The sequence below is a fragment of the Lissotriton helveticus genome, chromosome 7 (assembly GCF_964261635.1).
Source record: "Lissotriton helveticus chromosome 7, aLisHel1.1, whole genome shotgun sequence".
Lineage (NCBI taxonomy): Eukaryota > Metazoa > Chordata > Amphibia > Caudata > Salamandridae > Lissotriton > Lissotriton helveticus.
The window spans coordinates 399661596-399686105 of NC_136068.1; the positions used below are offsets into that span (position 1 = coordinate 399661596).

The 24510-nt window shown below is 49.7% G+C and overlaps 1 protein-coding gene across 4 annotated transcripts in view; it reads left to right on the top strand.

Annotated features, from left to right (window-relative positions):
* Positions 1–24510, top strand: part of SH2B1 (SH2B adaptor protein 1) — a 333368-nt gene that overhangs the window by 73415 nt on the left and 235443 nt on the right. For all 4 annotated transcript variants that reach the window (XM_078652265.1, XM_078652262.1, XM_078652264.1 and 1 more), the window contains exon 3: positions 21738–21839. In XM_078652265.1, the coding sequence (XP_078508391.1) occupies positions 21738–21839 (102 nt within the window). The remainder of the gene's footprint in view (positions 1–21737; positions 21840–24510) is intronic.

Sequence of the window (24510 nt, forward strand, 5' to 3'; positions counted from 1 at the left end):
CGTCAGCCAGAGGGACATTAATCTGGATCAGACCAGGTACCCCGTTTAAAGAACAGGCACGGGTGGTGGATAAGGAGGGGTGGTATGCATTGATGGAGGGATTATTGGATGGGCAATCGGTACTCATAGGCAGTATATACGCCCCTAATGTAGAGCAGGATGTGTTCTAGAACCGCAACACGAAAACACTAGCTCAATATACACATACCGCCTGGATATTGGGTGGAGACTACAATTGTGTATTAGACACCGACCTAGACCGTTCCTGCCCCCCACCGGCACATTCGCCAATCTACAGGCAAACGGAATTCTTCAATAAATGGGTAAAGCACTGGGCATTGGTAGATACATGGAGGGCACAATTCCCCACCACCAAACTCTACTCATTTCATTCCATTCCCCATAATCTACGGGTGCGCCTTGATAGATTTCTAGGCTCGTCAGCCTTACATCCCAAAGTACAACACACAGACTATCTAGGGAGGGTACAATCGGATCACGACGCCCTCTCACTGACCCTCTGGTGGAGACCGCCACACCCCCCCAGTACCCACGTGGAAACTACCGCGGGAATGCCTCACGGATTAGGCCTTCACACATGACCATGGGGAACACTTGCAGGAACACTTCACAGTCAACGCGGGCACAGCGTCTTCACGACTCCTAGAGTGGGATGGACACAAGGTGGTGGCGAGGGGTCACTGTATACAGCACGTGGTGGGTGTGCGCCAACTACTAGAAAGGGCGCTACGCGACGCGGAAAGCACCTTGGCAACCTTACTGGAAAAAGAGGACCGAGGTGGGGCCACCCCGACACAAGTAGCCGAAGCCAGAACAAGATACGCGGAAACACTGAGGGACCTCCGCGAATATAATTTTAGAGCATATGCGGCCAGGGTGCATCGGGAGGGCAACCGGGGAGGGACGCTCCTGGCCTGGCTTGCTAGGCAAGACCCCTACCTGAAACCAGTTACGGAATTCAGGGATCAGACAGGACGGCTCCAGACCTCCCAACCCGCGATATTACAAGTCTTCCACACATATTATTCCAGTATTTACCAGGCCCGAGACCGGGAGACGCCAAAGCCATTAACAGGGTTTTCCCTGCACTAACCCTCCCCCAGGTCCCGCAGGCGGACAGGAAATCGTTAGAGAAAAGGATCCGACCTGAGGATGTCAAACAAGCGATAAGAGCATTGGCCCGGAACAAGGCCCTAGGGTTGGACGGCTTCCCACTTGAATATTATAGCACTTTTTCAGCCTCCTTAGTCCCACGACTGGTCATCATGTATAATGATGCACTCGATAGAGGGGAGTTGCCGGGGTCCCTTAGAGAATCGATTTATAGTCACTTTTCTAAAACCACACAGACTCTACACTCCCGTCCTCTTACAGACCCATCACGTTACTCAACGCGGACTGTAAGATACTGGGTAAGATACTAGCGGAGAGATCTGCCCAAATTCTGATCCCATTGGTACACCCAGACCAATGTGGCATTGTTCCACGCCGTAATACGTCGCAAAATATACGTAGACTGTTTCACATTCAGGACACAACCGGGGGTCGGTTTCCCAATGTGGCATGCTTAATCCTTGATCTTGAAAAGGCATTTGACACCCTATCATGGCCATATTTATTTGAGGTTCTTCGGAGGAACAGCGTCGGCCCGGGTCTCTTGGCATACACAAGGCTCCTCTACAAACGCCTTACCTCTCGAGTCCGGATGGGCAAATACATATCCCCAGAGTTTACCGTGGAAAGAGGAACCAGGCAGGGATGCCCACTATCACCTCTCCTATTCGCTCTAGCGGTTGAACCCCTGGCGATTCGCCTGCGAAGGGAGGGAGACAACTGGGGCATTCCCCTAGCAGGTACCATGCACTGTGTGTCCTTGTATGCGGAAGACCTATTAATATACGTCCGGGACGCCACCAAAGATCTGACAGCCATCTGGAGGGCACTGGGAGACTTTGCGGAAATCTCGGGTCTGAAGGTGAACTGGGAAAAATCCTCGCTCTACCCGCTGAGCCCTCACTTGGCCCCATTCGAGGCTCGGATCGGTGCCCAATCCCTCATATGGAACGCAGAGGCCCCTACGTATCTGGGAGCACGGCTATACCACACCCCTGAGGATCTGTACGAGGGGAATCATCGTAAAACGCTGGCAGGACTTAAGTCGGAAGTGGGTTTCTGGAAAACTCTACCTCTGACCCCCATAGGCCGAGTGGCACTGGTGCAAATGATAATGGTCCCCCGACTATTGTACCATTTCACCAACCTCCCCGTGATTCCACCGAGACCATTCTTCAAAGAGCTAGACATTCTTCTTACCGAGCTTATATGGGGAGGAGGACGGCGACGGGACGCGCTGTCAACGCTCTACCTACCCACGACGGAGGGGGGTTTGGGAGCGCTGGCATTCGAAGCATACTTCTTAGCGGCACAGCTCCAATGGTTATCGTATTGAACGGCGGGGCACCATATAGGGGAGACTGTCACCTGGGACGGCCCTATACCACAACTGGCAATCCACAGATTGCTACTGCCAGGTACTAAACCCATACGCACGCGGCCACTACAGGCGTCCATAGCCCACACCTGTTTGATGGATGAGAATACATCGGATGTCTAAAACGTGACCGCCGTACTCGCCCCTACTGCCGTTGGTGGGTTTTCCTAACGGAGACACGTACTATACAGCGGGTGCCCTCCACGTCTGGACAGATTTAGCAGTTACAGAGGTGGACTAATTTTTCGAAGAGGGACAGTTGAAAACATATGACCAGATGATGGAGCAGTACGACCTCCCACCCGGGCAATTTCTAACACACAGACAGATTCTAGATAGCAGCCGTAGGCACTGGAATCCTAATACAGGGGAACCTCCAACACATCCAGTGATCCACGCGATCTTACACATGGGAGTGGGGCGCCATTTGGTCACCTGGCTATATAGGGCAGTGCGTGAGCTGATCCTCCCATCCCTTCAACCCTTACGTCAAAAGTGGGAAACGGACATAGGACGGGTAGTCCATGACAAAGAATGGAGCACAGCTCTGGAATACCCTAAAAAAGTCTCCAGGAATGCATGATTCCGGAACATACAGTTTAATATCCTCCACAGGGCCTACCTTACACCGCACCGTCTCCACCAATTCCTCCGAGATACACACTTTGAGTGCCCCCACTGTCAGGCCCCAGCAGCAGACTTCAGACACATGTTTTGGGACTGCCCCATGCTTAACGATTTCTGGAGCCGGGTACATCGGACACTCACAGTAGTCACTAACACTACGACAATGTCCACATGGGAGGCATGTGCACTCTGGATCTTCCGCAGGCGGAAAACCGAGAAGGTGCAATATAGATTCATGTCATTAGCCATCCTATTGGCAAAAAGAGGAATAGCCATGTACTGGAGATCCCCTACAGGGCCCCCGGAAGCAGCTTGGATAGACGCCATGACCAAATGGGGAAATGCTGAGGAAGAGACACTCCGGGAGGAGGAATTGAAGGGAATCCGCAAACACCCCATTTCCTTAGAATGGGCACAGCTGATGTATGATTTCACACAGGCGGAGACGCCCACGGCCTCACAGCTCCAGACCCAGCCTGCCGCACCGACCCCCCCCCCCCACCTTCCCCAGAACTGTCACAACACAACCGGTCACCCCGGACCCCCTCAGAAACTGTGCCCACGCAGAGTTGTCGCCCCCCCGCCAGAGTAAGGACCACCACCGACACCTGAGCCGGTCAGCCCCATCCACCCGCGTAAACTACCGTATCTCCACACCTCACCGAGGTAAGATTCCAGGGATATGAGAAATCCCACCTAAACACATTTGCAAACCTCCCACTTCTCCTTAGTTCCTCCCTCCCTATGGTTTGATCCAATGGTTAGAACAGTTTACAAGTTCAACCTGGAGGGGTTCCCCCGCCAAAGATTTCTTTGGAACGCATACAGACATACAGATTAAAATCCCCAACCAAGAAAAAAAAAAGCAACAAACAAAAGTAAAGTAAAGAAACATCGTGGGATGTGACTGATTTCATTTTTTATGCCAGCCTGAGCAGCGCATGCGCTCCTCTGCAAGGCATGCTCTATTAAGATATGAACGGGAAGCTCCGTCCACTCTCCGGCCAGTTTTTTCATTGGCTTGTATCATTGTCTATTGTATACTGTGGCTTTTCATTAGTAAATAGGCTTAGTAGTCCCTCCTTAGTACCACCTTTTCCCATTTTGTAACCTCCCATGAGGACACGCCCTGTTATATGTGTTGTTGCTCGGTAAGCTTTATTTACAGGCTCCAAGCACTATTTTCTCAAAGAGCTTTGTCCTGCCTGTTCTTAACGTCAGGAAGAGGCAGGACAATCTTTCTCCTAACGTATTTGCAATGCAATAGGTCTCACATTTGCAGAGTTCAGGCTGTTGACATTGTAAATGACAATGCCCTTTATTCATTAGTTAAAAAAAAAAACATAAATAAAAGGCTTTGTCATTTACGATGCCAATAGCTCAAACTCTCGGAAATGCGAGACCTATTGCATTGCAAATGCTTGTTTATCCTCCTGTAGCATATCTGCTAACTGTAATCTTATAGTGGTTGCATTGTTAGTTTCTACGTCACCTCAGAAGATTAGGAGTACACGGTTACTCACAGCACAACTTTCCCGTGGAGTGTATTGAGAGCCCTGTATTCAGCTTCTAACGTAAAACTAGCTCAGTGACTGTAAAAAGCTTAAGTCCACAGAGTCCCTTCCTAGAGTGGTGAAATAGCATAAAGATAGGAAGATAATGGGAATGCGCTAACAGCTTGTCATTAATAATCCTAAAAAGTAACCCGGGTCCAGTGCTTGGTCTAATCCATGGCACACTCTGAAAATAGTCAAGAACATCCAGTCACCTTGTTTACATTAATCCTATGGTGGCAAGACATTGACATTGACCCCCTAAGTGCTCATAACTTAGCGGCCCTATAGCTAATCTTACTAGCTGGATCCCCATCTTCACCAGCAGCATGGCTGGTGCTGGACACGGGCAGACGTGCACAAACACCTTTGGTGCTCCCGCTGTGCATCTGTGCTACTGCGTTCTTTAAATATGGCAGGACCATAATATTCCTGACCTAAAGCAACAAGAGCGCTCCAGCTAAAATGGAAGCAGGTAATGTATTGTGTCCATGCAACAATTTTTGTACGTAGGACAAGGTGAACTCCAAGGGTCATAAGGCTGACCTCCTGTTCCAGCTACAGGGATACAGCAAGCTACAAGGGGCCTTTCCTGCAACTGCCCAGCTGGTCAATAGCAACTGGACCATCACAAGACCCTGCAGTTGGCCTCTTCCTGACACCCTATGAGTCTCTAGGTACATCCACCGTGGTCTGGGGACCTAAGCGTAGATTCTTTAGAAGTGTGTTCCTGTGGAAGATTATTACTTAAAGGGCTTAAGTCGGAAGATAAAATCTTTGACAAGGACAAACCTGCTTGGTGTATCCGACCCTGCTTCATCATAGTCTGCCTCAAACTGTGCCTAGGTCCCGGTCTACTGCAGCTATTGACTATCATTGGCACTTTGTGCTTCTTGGCACTGTTTCTACTTACAACTTTTAAAAAACTTATCTCTGTATTCCTGAATTGGATTTTTGTTATTTTGTTTCTTACAATTTACTCTATTTTTCCAATTTTGTTTGGGATCTTGATTATTTAGCATTTTAACTTTATTACTGTTTTTGATACTGCATAAATACTGTACATGTTGCCCGAGATTAAACCTTTCTGCCCTGTGCCATAGTGATCAGGTGGTTGAGCTCAGGTTTATTTAGTGAGTTTGAGGAATCACCCTGACAAGTGTTGTAATAATTCCTGGAGGTGGGTAGTGATGCACCCCAAATATTAATCCAAATTCTTACATGTCCTGTCTATGTAAAATGATGTTTCACCACCGTAAGAGGAACTTGAGAATAACTAGATTGACAGACTGTCAAATTAATAATTGGGTCATGCACTTTCAGAATAAAGAAGCAGATATAAGCAATCTTTTCCCAACAGAAGCATTCCCAACATGTTCAAACAGGGCCTTCCAAATTAATTGGAAGGAAAGAATTTCGAAAGGATGTTACACAAGGCAGCTGGGCTATGTTGTGGTATATCAAGCAAAAATGAAAGTGTATTCAATTCAAAGAGAGACTATAGAAAATTTTGTACGACTGGTACATAATGCGAAAATGTACCGGAAGACACGTGGGTGATGTTGGTGATGTGAGCAGGCAGTTTACATTGCTGTATATATGGTGGAATAGTCATAAAATTCTAATGTTTTGAAAGAAGTTTATTGGGCTGTCTGATGTAGGCTGAGCCAGGTGTGATGTTAGTGGAATTGAGGGAACCGTGGTGCCACACGTTTATAATACAGCACTTAAAAACAGTTAATTCTTTAAGGTATATAATCCAGTACTGTATTAGTTCAGCAGAACAGGCAGGGAGTTGACTCCCACAGAAATTCAAGGCTCTTGACCAATATTATTAGAAACCAAACTAAGTTTGGGTGAGAGTTATGTCATTGGAGAACATGAAATACCCTTACTAGAATGGAAATTTCTTGATTTTTTGTTGGCATATTTAAAAGATTTGGGGTGGCTAAGGGCTGTGGAGAAAAAACTGTTACATTTAGGCACATGTAGAATTTTACACATGCGAAAAGAAGCACATTTATGTAGTGTTGAAAATAACTCGGAGGTCTAACAGAAAGAAATTTGCCTCGCCACCATCCACATCCATGAAGCTCCACCCCAGAATTTATGCTAACTGCCAGGGTAACCAACATTGATGTGTGCAGGGATTGATCTCCTCAAGTGCTGTTGATGGCTTCAACCAACAACTCCGAGCATTCTCCCCTTGAACACCACCCTTAAAGTCAAAACGTACATCTTGGAAAAAACAAACTTCTCCATCTGCATGACCAAAGTCACCTGATATATAAAACCAATTGCTGCAAGCTCAACCCAGACAAAACAGAAGTAGTAGTCCTCAGCAAAGCACCTTGCTCTGGTAATTGCCATGTCTGGCCAAGTGAGTGCCGTCTCCATCTCTGCTTCCACACCCTCAAGATGCTCAAGAATTTTTTTTTTTTACAACAAATTTTATTGATTTTCAAACGTTCCAAATGGGCGACGCCCAACAAGCAGAATACAAAGAAAATGCATGAAATTGAATTCCCAAGGTACATCATACAGAACCCATAACGTAGGCAGAACAGACCGAGGAAGAAAGAAACCCCACCCAATTGCACCAAACATACTTAAGTAAGCAATACTTGTACATGAAATATGAATTTTCAGCCACATTGTAATCAACATCTATACATTAGACAGTTGAGTTGCTGACACCCAACTGTTCAATGGGGTCGTGAGAAGCGGATTGAGACATTATAGGCAAATCAATACATCTGTATGAGGCTTAACGAGACCAAATCTTCCTGTGTTTCTGTGGGCACTCCCTCTCCTGAAATACCACGATTTCGACAGATGTGCACCTGTCCATTGCAGTTTTCCAGTTGGCTATGCTGGGTGGAGACTAGTCCTTCCAGTGCTGTGCTATGTCCTGTTTAGACAAAGTTAGGCCCAAGAATAAAAGGTGTCTCTTATAACTGTTCCCTCCCAATATCGTCCGTGCTATGCAAAAGCACCAGTCTGGGGTCGAGCTGAATATCCCACGCCAGGACCCGGCCCAGGCATGACGCCACGCTGGACCAGAACTGCTGAGTCGCCGTGCAGCTCCACATCCTGTGCAGAACGGAACCATCGTCTCGCAGCAGCCGAGGCACACAGGGGATTGGATTGCACCCATTTTCCATAACCTTTGACTGGTGTAATACACCCTGTGGAGGTATTTAAACAGGATAAGTCTAGATCTGGTAGACACCGCTGCGTATTGAGGGCTAGCTAAGGCATCAACCTAGTCGTCATCTGTGAGGGCCGGCAGTTCGGCGACCCACGCCGCTCTAGTCTTATGGATAGTGGTTACAGTATGAGTATTAAGTGTCTGGTAAATTTTCCTAATTGTGTGGTACTCTGTCGCCCATCAGCAAACGGTCCTCTAACGGGTGGAACTCAGGCAGAGGCTCTAAAGGTCGAATCAGAGCGGTCCGTGTATGTCGGAACTGCAGGTAGCAATGAAATTGTGATTAATGAAGATCAAAATCCGATTGCAGCCTTTGAAAGGATTTGAGGGTGGTGCCCTGCATGATATCCCCCAGCGTGGAGATTCCTAGGAGGTCCCAATTGTGGAACCCACAGAGCGCCAATACCGGCCGCAAATACGTGCCCTGCCAAAGGGGAGTGGAACCTGCCCCACCAACCCATGGACCGAACCGCCTATCTCCATAGCTGTATGACTGTTTGGCAAGCTGGAGAAAGTGTGTCTAAAGATGTGTTACTTTATAGGAAGTGCATCGGGGGTGCCAGACATGGCGATCCACTCAACTGCATAGGCTGGGTCTGATTGGGACTCATACCACCATTCATTGATCTCCAGGAGGTGCCAGGCAGTGCAGTACAAGCAGACATCCGCCACTGCAATGCCTCGGCAGTACGTGTATTGTGTACACTTAGAAAGCGCAACTCGGATCGCGCCCTCATTCCAGAGGAATCTCTTCAGAAGAGCGTTAAACTGAGTGAACCACGACCGAGTAGTACGTTTTGGAGCCGATGAAGTAGGCGGGGCAAGGACACCATCTTGAAAATTGCAGACCTTCTGTACAGAGACAAGGGTAGTTGAGACCAAATAGTCGTCTCGTTGCGAACTGCTGGGAGCAGTGGGGCGATGTTGTGTGACCAAGAGACCGTGGGACACAGCGATATAAAAAAAACGTATACATAAAACCAGCAAGGAGCAAATCTGAGGCCCAGGCCTGACTTCTCTAGTCCCCGTGAATTGGAAAGAGTATAGATTTGGATGGGTTGGCATATAGACCCGAGGTCTCGCCAAAGACGCAAAGGATTAGGAGGACACGAGGCCCCGAGAACCATGGATCCAACATTAAAAAAGGGCATAATCCGCGTATAGCGTGATTCTATCGGAATGTTCCTGTGACCAGTCCATTCCCTTGATCAGGGGGTCTCGGTGCACCCAAACCGCTAGGGTTTCTATCGCCAAGGCTAATAGGAGAGGGGACAAGGGGCATCCCTATCGCGTACCTCGGCGGATGGGAAAGTGGGTAGAACAGCACCATACAGCGCGGACTAAGGCAGTGAGGTCCGTATACAACAGCCGCGTGTAAGTTATTTTATGTATTTACTTTATTTTTTTTAGGAGTTTTATGTAGTGCTAGCTGGACCCGAGGGTATCTGAGCATTTACAACAAGTAAATTATGTGCAAATAGGCAGTACAGAGTATAGTCAAACATGTGGATCAAGCTGAGTATAGGGCGAACAAAGGCGCAGTCACGTGGACGGGCATGGAGGATGAAGTTCAAACAAGACGAGGCCCCCAAAAGTTTCTTTGTTCACACACAAATCTTGATCCGAGTCAGTGTCACTGGTCAAAATTTAAAGTTGGAAAGAGTGCAGGCTGGGTGCATCCCTGGCTTTTATCGGTTTGTTCGAGAGTGGTCGAGGAAGAGGATTTTGAGCAGATTTTTGAATTTGGGAAGTGAGGGTATTGTTCTGATGTGGGGTGGGTGGAGTTCCAGATTTTGGGGGCGTTTCTGGCAAATGATTTTATCGCGTTTTTTTGCTTGCGAGATTTCAGCTGAATGAGTAGCATAGTGTTGGAGCTCCTGAGGTTTCTGGACTGGTCAGCCTTTTTGAGTTTGGCAGCCAGGTATTCCGGTTTGCCTGTGTGCAGGGCTATGTGGGTGAGGCAGGCTGTTCTGAAGCTGGCTCTCAACTCAATTGGGAGCCATTTGAGTTCTTTGAGTGCAGGGGAGATGTGATCAAATTTCTTAGTACCGGTGACCATTCTAGCTGCTGCATTCAAGGTTGTTTTCAGGAGGCGAGGTGGGATTTTGATGTCCCAGTGAGAGCTGCAATCCCGTAATCAATTCTAGAAAGCACTAGTGCTTGGGTGGCTTGTTGAAGGTCCTTGGGTGGGAGGAAGGGTTTTATTTTGTACAGTAGTTTAAGATTGAGGAAGGCACTTTTTGCGGCTCTTGAGATACGTTTTTTCATGTTCAGTTTCGGGTCTAACTTGATACCTAGAGATTTTTCCGAATCAGCCAGGATGAGGTTGCCATTGAGGGCATCAATAGCTTTGAGCCATTCTGTGATTTGTGGCTTTTCGTCTTTGTTGGAGATGAGGAGTATTTCCGTTTTCTCTTGATTGAGTTTTAGGTGATTGTTTGAGAGCCAGTCTTGAACCTCCCTGAGCGTAGTTTTGAGTCTTTGGATGTCAGCAATGGAGGAGGTTTCCAGATAGTTGTGTGTCATCCGCATATAGGTGGAAAGGGATGTTGGATTTCCTAAGTAGATTGGTAAGGGGTTCGATGTAGATGTTGAAAAGCTGAGGAGAGCACTGATCCTTGTGGAACACCCCTGTTGATGGGGTGGAGGTCAGACTTGAAGTTTTTAATTTTTTATTCTTTGTGAGCAGTTGTGGAGAACGGAAGAGAACCAGTGGAGGACTGTCTTTTCAAGACCAGTCTTTTCTTGTAGAGTCTTGAGGAGCAGTTTGTGATCGACTGTATTGAATGCAGCCAATAGGTCTAGGAGGATGAGAAGGCAGCATTGGTCCGAGTAGAGTGACTTGTGTAGATCGTCTATGACATTAAGGATTGCGGTTTCAGTGCTGCAGCCCTTTCTGAAGCCAGATTGGTGGGGGTCTAGGAGATTGATGTTGTCCAAGTGTTGGGTTAGCTGAGGAAGTACACATCTTTCCAGGATTTTGGACAGAAGGGGTAAGTTTGATACCGGCCTAAAGTTGTTTAGATCCTCAGTGTCTAGACCAGGCTTTTTCAGCAGTGGTGTGACTTGGCCAACTTTGAAGCAATCCGGAAAGACTCCTGAGCTCAGTGAGCTGTTAATGATCTTGCACCATAGTGGAGCTAGGACAAGCTTCAGGTCCTTGGTCACTTGAGGGGGTAGTTGATCCAGGGCGTGGGATGAGGGTTTAGCATTGGAGATTAGGTTGATTATTACGGCCGTCAGGAGTTTGAAGAGGTTGGTCCAGCTCAAGGAGTCAAATGCCCTGTCTATGTTGGTGAGTAAGACAGCAGCCGGGCGACCCAGGCTGGGCCCACCGGTGATGGCATTGTGGACACGCCGAATGTTGTGTCTAGTGGAGCTTTGTGGCAAAAAGCCGGACTAGTCTGGGTGTATAAGGTCCCGGATACAGGAACGGAGGTGATCCGCCAGAACTTTCCCCAAAAGCTTGAGCTCAAAGTTCAGCAATGTAATACGGTGGTAAGAGTTGGGTTCTCGGGAGGGTGACTGGGCTTGAGGAATACGATATCGCTGTGCTACCAGTCGATTGGCAAAATGTATTGTTCCAAGGCTTCATGCTGTGCCTAGAGTAGGTGGGGACCCAAGGCTGCCATATGTGGGCACAGGAAATCACAGGGGAACCCGTTTGGGCCCAGAGCCCTAACTCGGTGAATGTTGACTAGCGCTGCCTGCAGCTTGTGCATTGTGATGGGACTTTCCAGCAGGTCCGCTCCTGATCAGACTGTCGACGGGGGAAATATCCAAGAGAAATTCATCGATGAGATGCTCGGCTATCACCTCTTGCTCGGCATACAGAGCAGAATAGAAGGATGCAAAGGCCTGAACCACTGTTTGGGTGGAGTAGCAAAGTGTCCCGCCTGGAGCCCTGAGAAGAGAAACCTGTAATGGGCTGACCTGGCCTGGCATAACCGATGGAGCATATGGCTGGACTTCTCGCCCCATTGATAAATCCTATTTTGGGTCGCAACCACACCTCCTTGGCCCCATCCGTATGGAGCTGATGGATTTGTTGTTGAACGTGAACGTGCGCCGACAGCAAGGGTCCGACCCTTCCAACATTTGGGACTCTAACCGGCCTTGGCGGTCTTCCAGTTCCAGCACCTGTGCTAGATGCCGCCGCTTCTCCCCAGTGCGAAAACTAATGTCAGCCCCCCTGATCGTTGGCTTAACAGCCTCCCAGATTGCTATATGCGACGGAGACTTACCCACGTTGAACTGGAGATATTCCATGATGGCGAGACGCAGAGTTCCTTAATACTTAGCATCCTGGAGGAGCCAAGGGGACATGCGCCATCTGTACGGGGTCCGATGGGTCCGTAGGAGCAGCTTCATTTGAACGGGTGAGTGATCTGAAAGGCCTCCAGGCAGGATAGAAGTATGCGCTATTCTGTGTATATAGCTGTGGGGAAGGAATATATAATCGAGCCTCGATAGTGTAGGGTGTATGGCTGACGCATAAGAAAACCCCGCCTCCGTCGGGTGAAACGCGCGCCATGTATCAGACCAGCCTAGTGAATGCGCTGGAGTACTCGGCTAGGAAACAGGGGAGGGCCTGCCAGACTGCACCGTACGACATTTATCCTGGGAGGTCATGGTATCATTCCAGTCGCCGCCCAGGATCGTCAAACCGCCGGGAAAGTCTCCGCATAGCTGCATTATTTTGTCTATAAATGTTTGACCCAGCGATGTTGAAGCATAAACGCTCCCTATCGTCATCTGCTCGCCAGCCACTGTGCCCGAGACCATGGTAAAGCGCCCACCAGGGTCTAGCCAGTGTTGTGAAATGCAAAATTGCACTTGGCGATGAATAAGGATCACGGTGCCCCGTGAGCACCGTGTGAAGCCGGAATGATAAACAGTAGTAAAACCAAATTTAGTAAGGCAGGGGGCCTTGTTACCCAGGAGATGGGTCTCCTGTAGCAGGAGGATATCAGCGGCATGGCGCTTTTCCAAGCGGAGGACTGCCCCTCGCTTTATCTTGTTCAACAGCCCCCGTACATTCCAAGAAAGTATGTTTAGCTCTCCCAATGGAGAACTACCTGGATGGTGCGTCATCCCCCAACGTCAAAAATCGCCTAGACAAGTGTGAGATCTGTGGCATAAGGTGTAACCGTTTGTTTGGTGCCAAGAACATAACAAAGCAGCAAAAGCTCCCCCCCCTCCCCCCACCCCCATACCTTCAAAAACAAGGAGTACCTGTCACGGTGGAAACGTGCCCCAGACCCCGAACGTGAAGTCCCGGGCAGTCCCTCCAAGAGAATCCACCTAACCCGAACTTACAAAACATAACCCAAACTGTCCAGGGGTGTGGACATTCCGTCTTCACCTGGAGCCAGTGTGTAGGGCCCCAGTACATTTGGTTCGGATGCCCTGTGAGACAGGCCAGCGGCCACAACATGGAACAATAGGACTTATTGAATGCTCATTGTTCAGCGGTCTCTGATTGATCATGGGCTCTCCAGTTGGAACGAGATCTATGCTGCTGAGCAGATGTACCTCGGCTCGGTTGGCCACCCGGTGAGACCCCTGTGAGGAGTCAGAGTCCGGCGGTGGTGAGTTTGGTTTGAGGTGGCGCCTCCCATCCGTACAGGCAAACACCTCCTCCAGAGAGTCGAAAAAGTGGGTTTTGGCATTGAAGATTACTTTCATTCTGGCGGGAAATAATGGAGCGTAGGACAGATTCAGTTCACGGAGCCGCCTTTTGGCTGCAACGAAGGATTGGCACTGCTGCTGCACCAGTCTAGTATAGTCTGGGAATGCTATAATTGTGTGAGAATTGTATGTAATTTTGTCTTTGTGAGTCCGGGCAAGCCGGAGGATGGCATCGTGGTCCGCATAGTTGGCATTCACGGGCCTCCGGCGTTCCCAAGGAGGTAGCCTCTTGGTCAGGGCGCGGTGGCCTCTCTCAATCACAAAGCAGGGGGACAGAGCCTCCGGCGGAAGCAAAGATTTGAGCCAACCAGAGACGAAGGCGTCCATGGATGTGCCCTCACATCCTTCGCGTCCTGCCCTGGGCGTCTAAGACCCGCGAGGCTTTGAGACCATGGTAAGTTTGTCAACCTTCTTCTGGATGGTGGCTATTGTGTCCTCGACTGTGGCGACCCTGGTCTCCGTTTCTGTTATCCGATCCATTGCTTTAAGAAGATCTTGGCAGATGAGACACCTCAGAGCCAACTTCCCTAATCTGGGCTTTAAGCGCTGTCTGAGATTTATTAATAGCTGCGAGCAGCGTGGCGTTGTCAGGGGACAGACCCTCGGCGCCCTCCTTTCCAGAGGAAGTAGTGGTATAATGGTCCATCGTGTTCTGTTTGGGGACGGCCACCCCATGTTTGTCCTTGCCCATTGTGGGGGGAAAGGGGGAGTAGGCGGAGACGCAAGCTGGGAAACCCGCGGCTAGGGCAGGTGCTGCAGGCGGGATGAAACGTCCCACCACGGCTGCGTCCACCACACCCCACAAAGCGGCTCCTCCGAGCGGGGCCTGCCGCACCGCAGAAGGTTGTCCCAGACCGAACCGGGGCAGGTTGCCAGGCCAGTCCTCAGGGAATCAGCCTACCCTGACAGCAAGCCGCACCAGGCCTAGCCCGGCCGCTTCTGCCGCTTCTGCCGCCTGAGGACGGCCAAGAAGACGCCCCCATATTGGACCAGACTCGCTGGACCCCGACCTGGCCATCCACCCCTGCCAAGTACAGCTAGGATCACCTGCGGCAGGCTCCACCTCGAGCATGCAATAATTTGGGTCGTCCCCAATCGATCCAGGGCATCAGCGCAGAGCAGGCGCCAGGGTCCCCATGACAACTCCAGCGCCACCTCGGTGCACCTCACCAGGGTTCTGCTTTGTAATGTCCATGGCCGCTGGGCTCCTCAGCATGCGTAGCTGCTCGGGGTTGGAAGCAATGCAAGGGACTGATATATAGGCTAAAGGGCTCCTGATGCACAAGCCTCGGAGGAAGTAAGGGGTTTCCGGCCTGCGTCCCCGCTCTCACCTTGTTAATGCGTGGAAGTCCTGTCTGCTAGGGCCAGGCCTCTCGAAGTTGTCCCCCTACACACAGAAGCCCACCAGCAAGTCTCTTCAGCAGCCCACACAGTGGATGCCCAGAATGCGTGTTCTTCGCCCCGTGGCCCTGTCTGGGGATATGCGGCTCCTTACAGCGCAGGTGAAACAGGGCACCACCGGCGATGCACCGCCAGTGTGCGCAGGTGAAGCCGCTCACAAGGGGAGGAAGCGGGCCTCCACGCCAGTCACTCAGTCTGCCCCAGGAAGAGCACGCCTCCAGCCCGCCGCTGCTCCCAGGCGGGTCACAGACCTATCCAGGCCCCATACCTGGTGAGTCATGGCAGCGGTACCACCAGAAAGGTCGAGGAGGAGGGGGTGCCCGCTCCCAGGGCGTCCCGGGCGAAGCTAGGCCGCAAGGCCCCGATCTCGTCTGCTGAGGCCTACCGCAGTCAAATTCAACAGTTGAAGGCAGCTGCCGGTACTCCGCTCCGGAAGGGCACGCCAGCCCGAATCCAACGAAGGCAGTCCCTGCGCAGGTCCCGGCACAGCGTGGTGGCCAGATGGTGCCTCTGTTGCCACAGGCCAGAGTAGACGCGATCCACTCCGCTCTTGGCTGCCACCTCTCCCAGATCATCCTTCAAGTAGAGCGTCTCAGAAAGGAACTCAGGAAGTTTTTATAGAATGTCAACAAACCCCAAAGATCTCCTCAGGCTCCCTCTAGTAGCCTACATGAGTTTCAAATGACCTATAAAGCTGTACATTCCAGCTCCTCCATGTCTGTCAAGCAAGCTCAAGCTCTCCAGTGGGCTGCTTAGCACTTGCACTAAGCACACAGAGCAGTTGTTCTAAAGATTGTCCACCAAGGGATTTCCCTCCTTTTTTACTGCTTAGCACTTGCACCATCTTAAGGCTAAAAACTAAAAATGTAGGAGGGAGAAGACAAGACACCCACTTTCTCCTTCTAAGCTTAAAGGATCTCCCTCAGCACCCAGATCAAGCAAACTCCCTCACTTCTACTATTCGTGAAGGAATTGAAAACCCTTCTCTTAAAGTAAAAAAACCATCCATGTGTGGCGCTCTGGAAGACTGTCACCAGCTGGTAATTTCCCTTTCATTTCCTGCCTTACCTTCCTGCTCGTTACTGCTCCCCAGTATCCCCAACTTGTACAGCTTGCACTCTTTCGTAGCTAGGATTTCACTTTATAGATCTGAATATGAAAGCAAAGCAAAGTTTTGAACAGCTAAAATGAGCTGATCGAAATGTTAACCTGTCAGTTGTCTCCCTCTTTGTATTTAAAAATCTTTGTTTGTGACCCGTTGTTTCTTTTAAAAAGTGAATTTTTTTGTCAATTTTATTAAAGAAAGTAGTTGGGTTTACATGACTGATCCCAAGTATGTTTGGTGTAATTAATTGCATGTTTTGTTGTCGTTTATCGCTTTTGATGTGTGTGATGAATGTGGCTGGTCCTCAGCTTGCTGTGATTAATCCGGGATTGGTGGTGGTCACATTTTTGTTGACTCCGCGTAATAAAAATGTTTTCTCCAGTTTACCTCATGCTAGATATGTTCATAACAGGTTGGTTGATAGTGATTGATTAGTGATTGCGTTGCAGACATTAGTGTGTTTAGATTGGTCTCGGTATAATGTGGTTCATGTACTGTAGAATGGACATTGATATTGTTACTTTCAGAATGCTTTAGTTGAGCTCATAATTTTGCAGTGTGAATGTAGTTGAGCACGTTAGGGTGGTTGGTCCCAGCATCATGATGTTTCCATCTGAATTAGCTGGAAATTGTTTGGTGCGATCTTTATTGGTTGTGGTTGATGGCAGATTTGTATTCTATTCTAATCGGGAAAGGTTTGTACGGTTGGTGTCATGCTTCACTTTACCAAGCCGAAGCAGTTGTGATTTGTCACAGGCCGGTACCTTTGACTAGTAGACATTAGAGGTGTTCTTGGTGGGATAGATGATTTTGCAAGCGTTAAAGTAAGTGAAATTATTGAAAACGCTGCCCTTGCTGTTTTGAGTAAATTTGTAATCCATTTTTATCCTTTTTAGGGCTCGGGCGGAGCTCCGAGATCCTAATGTTAAAGAAGAAAAAAAAAAAGTTTCATTAGGGCTCGGGAAAGACACATTCCTTAGTTTTTTCTTATCTGAATGTTGATTGGTCGTCGCGGTGCTGTTTTTGTAGTAGTCTTGATGCCATAGGGTATTAGGCGGCCATGTTGGCATTTTCTCAGCAGTTTCGCGCACGGCCGTCCATAAATATCAATTAGGAGCTGTCAGGGAGGGGCTGTAATGGAATCCAGATGCTGTGTGCGCGTTCACCATTCTGCAGTGCGTTTTGGTGGGCGCGCGCCATGCATTATTTTGTTGCTCCTTTCATCTCCGGTTTACTCGGCTAATTTCAATGTTTGAATAGCTGAAATGCTTTTACCGAAATTTAAAATGTTTGTTTGGAATAAAAGGTTTACAGTTTTCAGCTAGCTTGCACCTCCTTGTTTGAACACGGAAGTGGTAGTGCAGAGTGGTAGTGCAGAGTGGTAGTGCAGAGTGGTAGTGCAGAGTGGTAGTGCAGAGTGGTAGTGCAGAGTGGTAGTGCAGAGTGGTAGTGCAGAGTGGAGAGTGCAGAGTGGAGAGTGCAGAGTGGAGAGTGGAGAGTGCAGAGTGGAGAGTGCAGAGTGGAGAGTGCAGAGTGGAGAGTGGAGAGTGGAGAGTGGAGAGTGGAGAGTGGAGAGTGGAGAGTGGAGAGTGGAGAGTGGAGAGTGGAGAGTGGAGAGTGGAGAGTGGAGAGTGGAGAGTGGAGAGTGGAGAGTGCAGAGTGGAGAGTGCAGAGTGCAGAGTGCAGAGTGCAGAGTGGAGAGTGGAGAGTGGAGAGTGCAGAGTGGAGAGTGCAGAGTGGAGAGTGCAGAGTGGAGAGTGGAGAGTGCAGAGTGCAGAGTGCAGAGTGGAGAGTGCAGAGTGGAGAGTGCAGAGTGGAGAGTGCAGAGTGCAGAGTGCAGAGTGGTAGTGCAGAGTGGTAGTGCAGAGTGCAGAGTGCAGAGTGCAGAGTGCAGAGTGCAGAGTGCAGAGTGCAGAGTGCAGAGTGCAGAGTGCAGAGTGCAGAGTGGAGAGTGGAGAGTGCAGAGTGGAGAGTGCAGAGTGGAGAGTGCAGAGTGGAGAGTGGAGAGTGGAGAGTGCAGAGTGGAGAGTGCAGAGTGGAGAGTGCAGAGTGGAGAGTGGAGAGTGCAGAGTGGAGAGTGCAGAGTGCAGAGTGCAGAGTGCAGAGTGCAGAGTGCAGAGTGCAGAGTGCAGAGTGCAGAGTGCAGAGTGCAGAGTGCAGAGTGCAGAGTGCAGAGTGCAGAGTGCAGAGTGCAGAGTGCAGAGTGCAGAGTGCAGAGTGCAGAGTGCAGAGTGCAGAGTGCAGAGTGCAGAGTGCAGAGTGCAGAGTGCAGAGTGCAGAGTGCAGAGTGCAGAGTGCAGAGTGCAGAGTGCAGAGTGCAGAGTGCAGAGTGCAGAGTGCAGAGTGCAGAGTGCAGAGTGCAGAGTGCAGAGTGCAGAGTGCAGAGTGCAGAGTGCAGAGTGCAGAGTGCAGAGTGCAGAGTGCAGAGTGCAGAGTGCAGAGTGCAGAGTGCAGAGTGCAGAGTGCAGAGTGCAGAGTGCAGAGTGCAGAGTGCAGAGTGCAGAGTGCAGAGTGCAGAGTGCAGAGTGCAGAGTGCAGAGTGCAGAGTGCAGAGTGCAGAGTGCAGAGTGCAGAGTGCAGAGTGCAGAGTGCAGAGTGCAGAGTGCAGAGTGCAGAGTGCAGAGTGCAGAGTGCAGAGTGCAGAGTGCAGAGTGCAGAGTGCAGAGTGCAGAGTGCAGAGTGCAGAGTGCAGAGTGCAGAGTGCAGAGTGCAGAGTGCAGAGTGCAGAGTGCAGAGTGCAGAGTGCAGAGTGCAGAGTGCAGAGTGCAGAGTGCAGAGTGCAGAGTGCAGAGTGCAGAGTGCAGAGTGCAGAGTGCAGAGTGCAGAGTGCAGAGTGCAGAGTGCAGAGTGCAGAGTGCAGAGTGCAGAGTGCAGAGTGCAGAGTGCAGAGTGCAGAGTGCAGAGTGCAGAGTGGTAGTGCTAGTGCAGAGTGCAGAGTGGTAGTGCTAGTGCAGAGTGCAGAGTGGTAGTGCTAGTGCAGAGTGCAGAGTGGTAGTGCTAGTGCAGAGTGGTAGTGCAAGTGCAGAGTGGTAGTGCAAGTGCAGAGTGGTAGTGCAAGTGCAGAGTGCAGAGTGGTAGTGCAAGTGCAGAGTGGTAGTGCAAGTGCAGAGTGCAGAGTGGTAGTGCAAGTGCAGAGTGGTAGTGCAAGTGCAGAGTGCAGAGTGGTAGTGCAAGTGCAGAGTGGTAGTGCAGAGTGGTAGTGCAAGTGCAGAGTGGTAGTGCAAGTGCAGAGTGGTAGTGCAAGTGCAGAGTGCAGAGTGGTAGTGCAAGTGCAGAGTGGTAGTGCAAGTGCAGAGTGCAGAGTGGTAGTGCAAGTGCAGAGTGGTAGTGCAAGTGCAGAGTGCAGAGTGGTAGTGCAAGTGCAGAGTGGTAGTGCAAGTGCAGAGTGGTAGTGCAAGTGCAGAGTGGTAGTGCAAGTGCAGAGTGGTAGTGCAAGTGCAGAGTGGTAGTGCAAGTGCAGAGTGGTAGTGCAAGTGCAGAGTGGTAGTGCAAGTGCAGAGTGGTAGTGCAAGTGCAGAGTGGTAGTGCAGAGTGGTAGTGCAAGTGCAGAGTGGTAGTGCAAGTGCAGAGTGGTAGTGCAGAGTGGTAGTGCAAGTGCAGAGTGGTAGTGCAAGTGCAGAGTGGTAGTGCAGAGTGGTAGTGCAAGTGCAGAGTGGTAGTGCAGAGTGGTAGTGCAGAGTGCAGAGTGGTAGTGCTAGTGCAGAGTGCAGAGTGGTAGTGCTAGTGCAGAGTGCAGAGTGGTAGTGCAAGTGCAGAGTGCAGAGTGGTAGTGCAAGTGCAGAGTGCAGAGTGGTAGTGCAAGTGCAGAGTGGTAGTGCAGAGTGGTAGTGCAGAGTGGTAGTGCAAGTGCAGAGTGGTAGTGCAAGTGCAGAGTGGTAGTGCAGAGTGGTAGTGCAGAGTGGTAGTGCAAGTGCAGAGTGGTAGTGCAAGTGCAGAGTGGTAGTGCAAGTGCAGAGTGCAGAGTGGTAGTGCAAGTGCAGAGTGGTAGTGCAAGTGCAGAGTGCAGAGTGGTAGTGCAAGTGCAGAGTGGTAGTGCAAGTGCAGAGTGGTAGTGCAGAGTGGTAGTGCAAGTGCAGAGTGGTAGTGCAAGTGCAGAGTGGTAGTGCAAGTGCAGAGTGGTAGTGCAAGTGCAGAGTGGTAGTGCAAGTGCAGAGTGGTAGTGCAAGTGCAGAGTGGTAGTGCAAGTGCAGAGTGGTAGTGCAGAGTGGTAGTGCAAGTGCAGAGTGGTAGTGCAGAGTGGTAGTGCAAGTGCAGAGTGGTAGTGCAAGTGCAGAGTGGTAGTGCAGAGTGGTAGTGCAAGTGCAGAGTGGTAGTGCAGAGTGGTAGTGCAGAGTGCAGAGTGGTAGTGCTAGTGCAGAGTGCAGAGTGGTAGTGCTAGTGCAGAGTGCAGAGTGGTAGTGCAAGTGCAGAGTGCAGAGTGGTAGTGCAAGTGCAGAGTGCAGAGTGGTAGTGCAAGTGCAGAGTGGTAGTGCAGAGTGGTAGTGCAGAGTGGTAGTGCAAGTGCAGAGTGGTAGTGCAGAGTGGTAGTGCAAGTGCAGAGTGGTAGTGCAGAGTGGTAGTGCAAGTGCAGAGTGGTAGTGCAGAGTGGTAGTGCAAGTGCAGAGTGGTAGTGCAAGTGCAGAGTGGTAGTGCAGAGTGGTAGTGCAAGTGCAGAGTGGTAGTGCAGAGTGGTAGTGCAAGTGCAGAGTGGTAGTGCAAGTGCAGAGTGGTAGTGCAGAGTGGTAGTGCAGAGTGGTAGTGCAAGTGCAGAGTGGTAGTGCAAGTGCAGAGTGGTAGTGCAGAGTGGTAGTGCAAGTGCAGAGTGGTAGTGCAGAGTGGTAGTGCAGAGTGGTAGTGCAGAGTGCAGATTGGTAGTGCAGAGTGGTAGAAGTATTACGGGCAGCAGTACCATTACCACCAATGCTACTGCTACCAGTACCACCACCACCACCAGTACTCCCGCTACCAGTACCACCACCACCAGTACCACCACTACCAGTACTACCACCAGCAGTACCACCACCAACAGTACTACCATTACCAGTACCACCACCTCCAGTACTACCACTACTACCACTACCAGTATTACGGGCAGCAGTACCACCACCACCAATGCTACTGCTACCAGTACCACCACCACCAGTACTCCCGCTACCAGTACCACCACCACCAGTACCACCACTACCAGTACTACCACCACCAGTACTACCACCAACAGTACTACCATTACCAGTACCACCACCTCCAGTACTACCACTACTACCACTACCAGTACCACCACCAGTACTACCAGTACCACCACCACCAGTACTACCACTGCCACCACCACCAGTACTACCACTACCAGTACCACCACCAGTACTACCACTACCAGTACTACCAGCACCAGTACTACCACTACTACAGCCACCAGTACTACCACTACTACAGCCACCAGTACTACCACTACCACCACCAACAGTACTAACACCACCGCCAGTACTACCAGTACCACCACCACCAGTACTACCACTACCACCACCACCACATTAACACACTCCATAACACTTAGCAAAAATACATTACCATTTACAATGCCATTAGCTCAAACTCAAATAAATCCGGGCCCGATTGCATTTCTAATGCTTGTTTTTTTTCTCTCCTCTCCTGTATGATTAGGCCACAAAGGCGCGGGTTAGTATTCTCTGTTCTACCATAATGGATGTAAGGACAACAACCCCACTTGAGATGCCGGACAAGGAGAACACCTTTGTCCTAAAGGTAAGGCAGGACAAGTAGTTGGATGTATTAGCATCATAGCTGTATGTGTAATTCTCCAACCTTTAGACTGGAGTTTGCTGCATAATCTTTTTTGGGTTGCTGTCCAAGGAATCCTTAGTACTCGGACTAAAGCTCGTGGCCTGTTCCATTCCTTGCTAGATATACTGTGCCATAGTTAGTCTCCTGTTACATGTATTGCTAGAAGTCCTGTGCTCTAATTTGTCTTCGTTTTACTGGTTTCCTTATTATATTTATAGCTATAGAACGTATGCATTATCTTTTGAAGCTCTTGTACAATAATTGGTCTCCCAGTTTGGTGTATTACTGATAATCATTTGGTTAAGGTGTTCTCCCAAGTTTCCTAATTTCTTGAGAGAATTTCTGCATTCTCTGGTCTCCTATTTCTGTGTGTTGCATAGAGATTTTGAGGCAGATGTATGAACAAATATGTCACAAATAGTGGCTGCAAATTGCAATCCGATGTTTTGTGACCTGCCTGACATTTTGTGCTGCGACTTATGAACTAATAGATGGCATTGCAAAATTCCCATTTGCAAGTTGTCTCCGAACAATCTGCCCATTGAATATTAATTAGGCTGATTGCTATTTGCGGCCCTCTCTGATTAGCTACCAAGACACAAACTGTACCAGAGAGCTCAGACTTCTTTTTTTAAATTTATTTAAAAAAAAATCTTTTTATTGTTTGCATTGTAAACTTTGGCAGATAATTCAGGTTGAACACAATCACATTTTACTGTCGCCATACATTCCCACATTAGCAATATATTAATTACATATCCACTTGTCTTTTTAGTCCCGTGCGCTTCCCCAGACTTCCATCCTTTTGATCGCATTCCAAAACTGGAAACTTGTTTTTTAAGCAGGCTGTATTCCTTAAAAAAAACAAGTGCATCTTAAAACCAGCATTAGAAATGCAATAGGCCTCGCATTTTCTTGAGTTACAGCTATTGATGTTGTAAATGGCAATGTCGAGCTGAACTCAAGCCAGAGAGAACTGGGAAATGACAATGAAAAATAAACTGAGCTATGTTGCGGACACCGTGTCTGTAAAAAAATAACAAAAAACACAGTTGATGGACAGAATGTAGAACAATGTCATACATTCACCCCAGTACAAGGATCTGGGCCTAAATCCATCGTTTTTTTGCACTCCACATCACCCTGGGTTAGACACTGGCTATATGCAAATCAGCTCTGACCCTGTGCCTCGTGGGAACAGTCCAGTCCGAACTACCAAGCCATGTCTTTCCCAGACCGGAATCAAGCATCCAAGGACCGGTTTCTGGCTATCAGCCTTCATTCAGCCTGGATAGCTTGACTCCAGTGATGTGGAGAGCCTGGGACTCACGTCTGAGCATCCCCAGCCCGCTCGGGGTGAAAATTGCAAAAAACACAGTTGATGGACAGAATGTAGAACAATGTCATACATTCACCCCAGTACAAGGATCTGGGCCTAAATCCATCGTTTTTTTGCACTCCACATCACCCTGGGTTAGACACTGGCTATATGCAAATCGGCTCTGACCCTGTGCCTCGTGGGAACAGTCCAGTCCGAACTACCAAGCCATGTCTTTCCCAGACCGGAATCAAGCATCCAAGGACCGGTTTCTGGCTATCAGCCTTCATTCAGCCTGGATAGCTTGACTCCAGTGATGTGGAGAGCCTGGGACTCACGTCTGAGCATCCCCAGCCCACTCGGGGTGAAAATTGCAAAAAACACAGTTGATGGACAGAATGTAGAACAATGTCATACATTCACCCCAGTACAAGGATCTGGGCCTAAATCCATCGTTTTTTTGCACTCCACATCACCCTGGGTTAGACACTGGCTATATGCAAATCAGCTCTGACCCTGTGCCTCGTGGGAACAGTCCAGTCCGAACTACCAAGCCATGTCTTTCCCAGACCGGAATCAAGCATCCAAGGACCGGTTTCTGGCTATCAGCCTTCATTCAGCCTGGATAGCTTGACTCCAGTGATGTGGAGAGCCTGGGACTCACGTCTGAGCATCCCCAGCCCACTCGGGCAACAGGGTCAGAGCTGATTTGCATATCGCCATTGTCTAACCCAGGGTGGTGTGGAGTGCAAAAAAACGATGGATTTGGGCCCAGATCTTTTGACTGGGGGAGTGTGTGACATTGATCCACATTCAGTCCATCACTTGTTGTTTTTGCAATTGCCGCCCTAAGTGCGCTGGGGATGCCCAGACGTGGGTCCCAGGCACTCCACACCACTTGGAGTCAAGCTAGCCGGGCTGAAGAGAGGTGTTACCTCGAAACCGGTCCAGTCCTCGGATGCTTGATTCCGTTCTGGGAAGGACATGGCTTTTGTAGTTCGGACTGGACTGTTCCCATGGGGCAACAGGGTCAGAGCTGATTTGCATATCGCCATTGTCTAACCCAGGGTGGTGTGGAGTGCAAAAAAACGATGGATTTGGGCCCAGATCTTTTGACTGGGGGAGTGTGTGACATTGATCCACATTCAGTCCATCACTTGTTGTTTTTGCAATTGCCGCCCTAAGTGCGCTGGGGATGCCCAGACGTGGGTCCCAGGCACTCCACACCACTTGGAGTCAAGCTAGCCGGGCTGAAGAGAGGTGTTACCTCGAAACCGGTCCGGTCCTCGGATGCTTGATTCCGTTCTGGGAAGG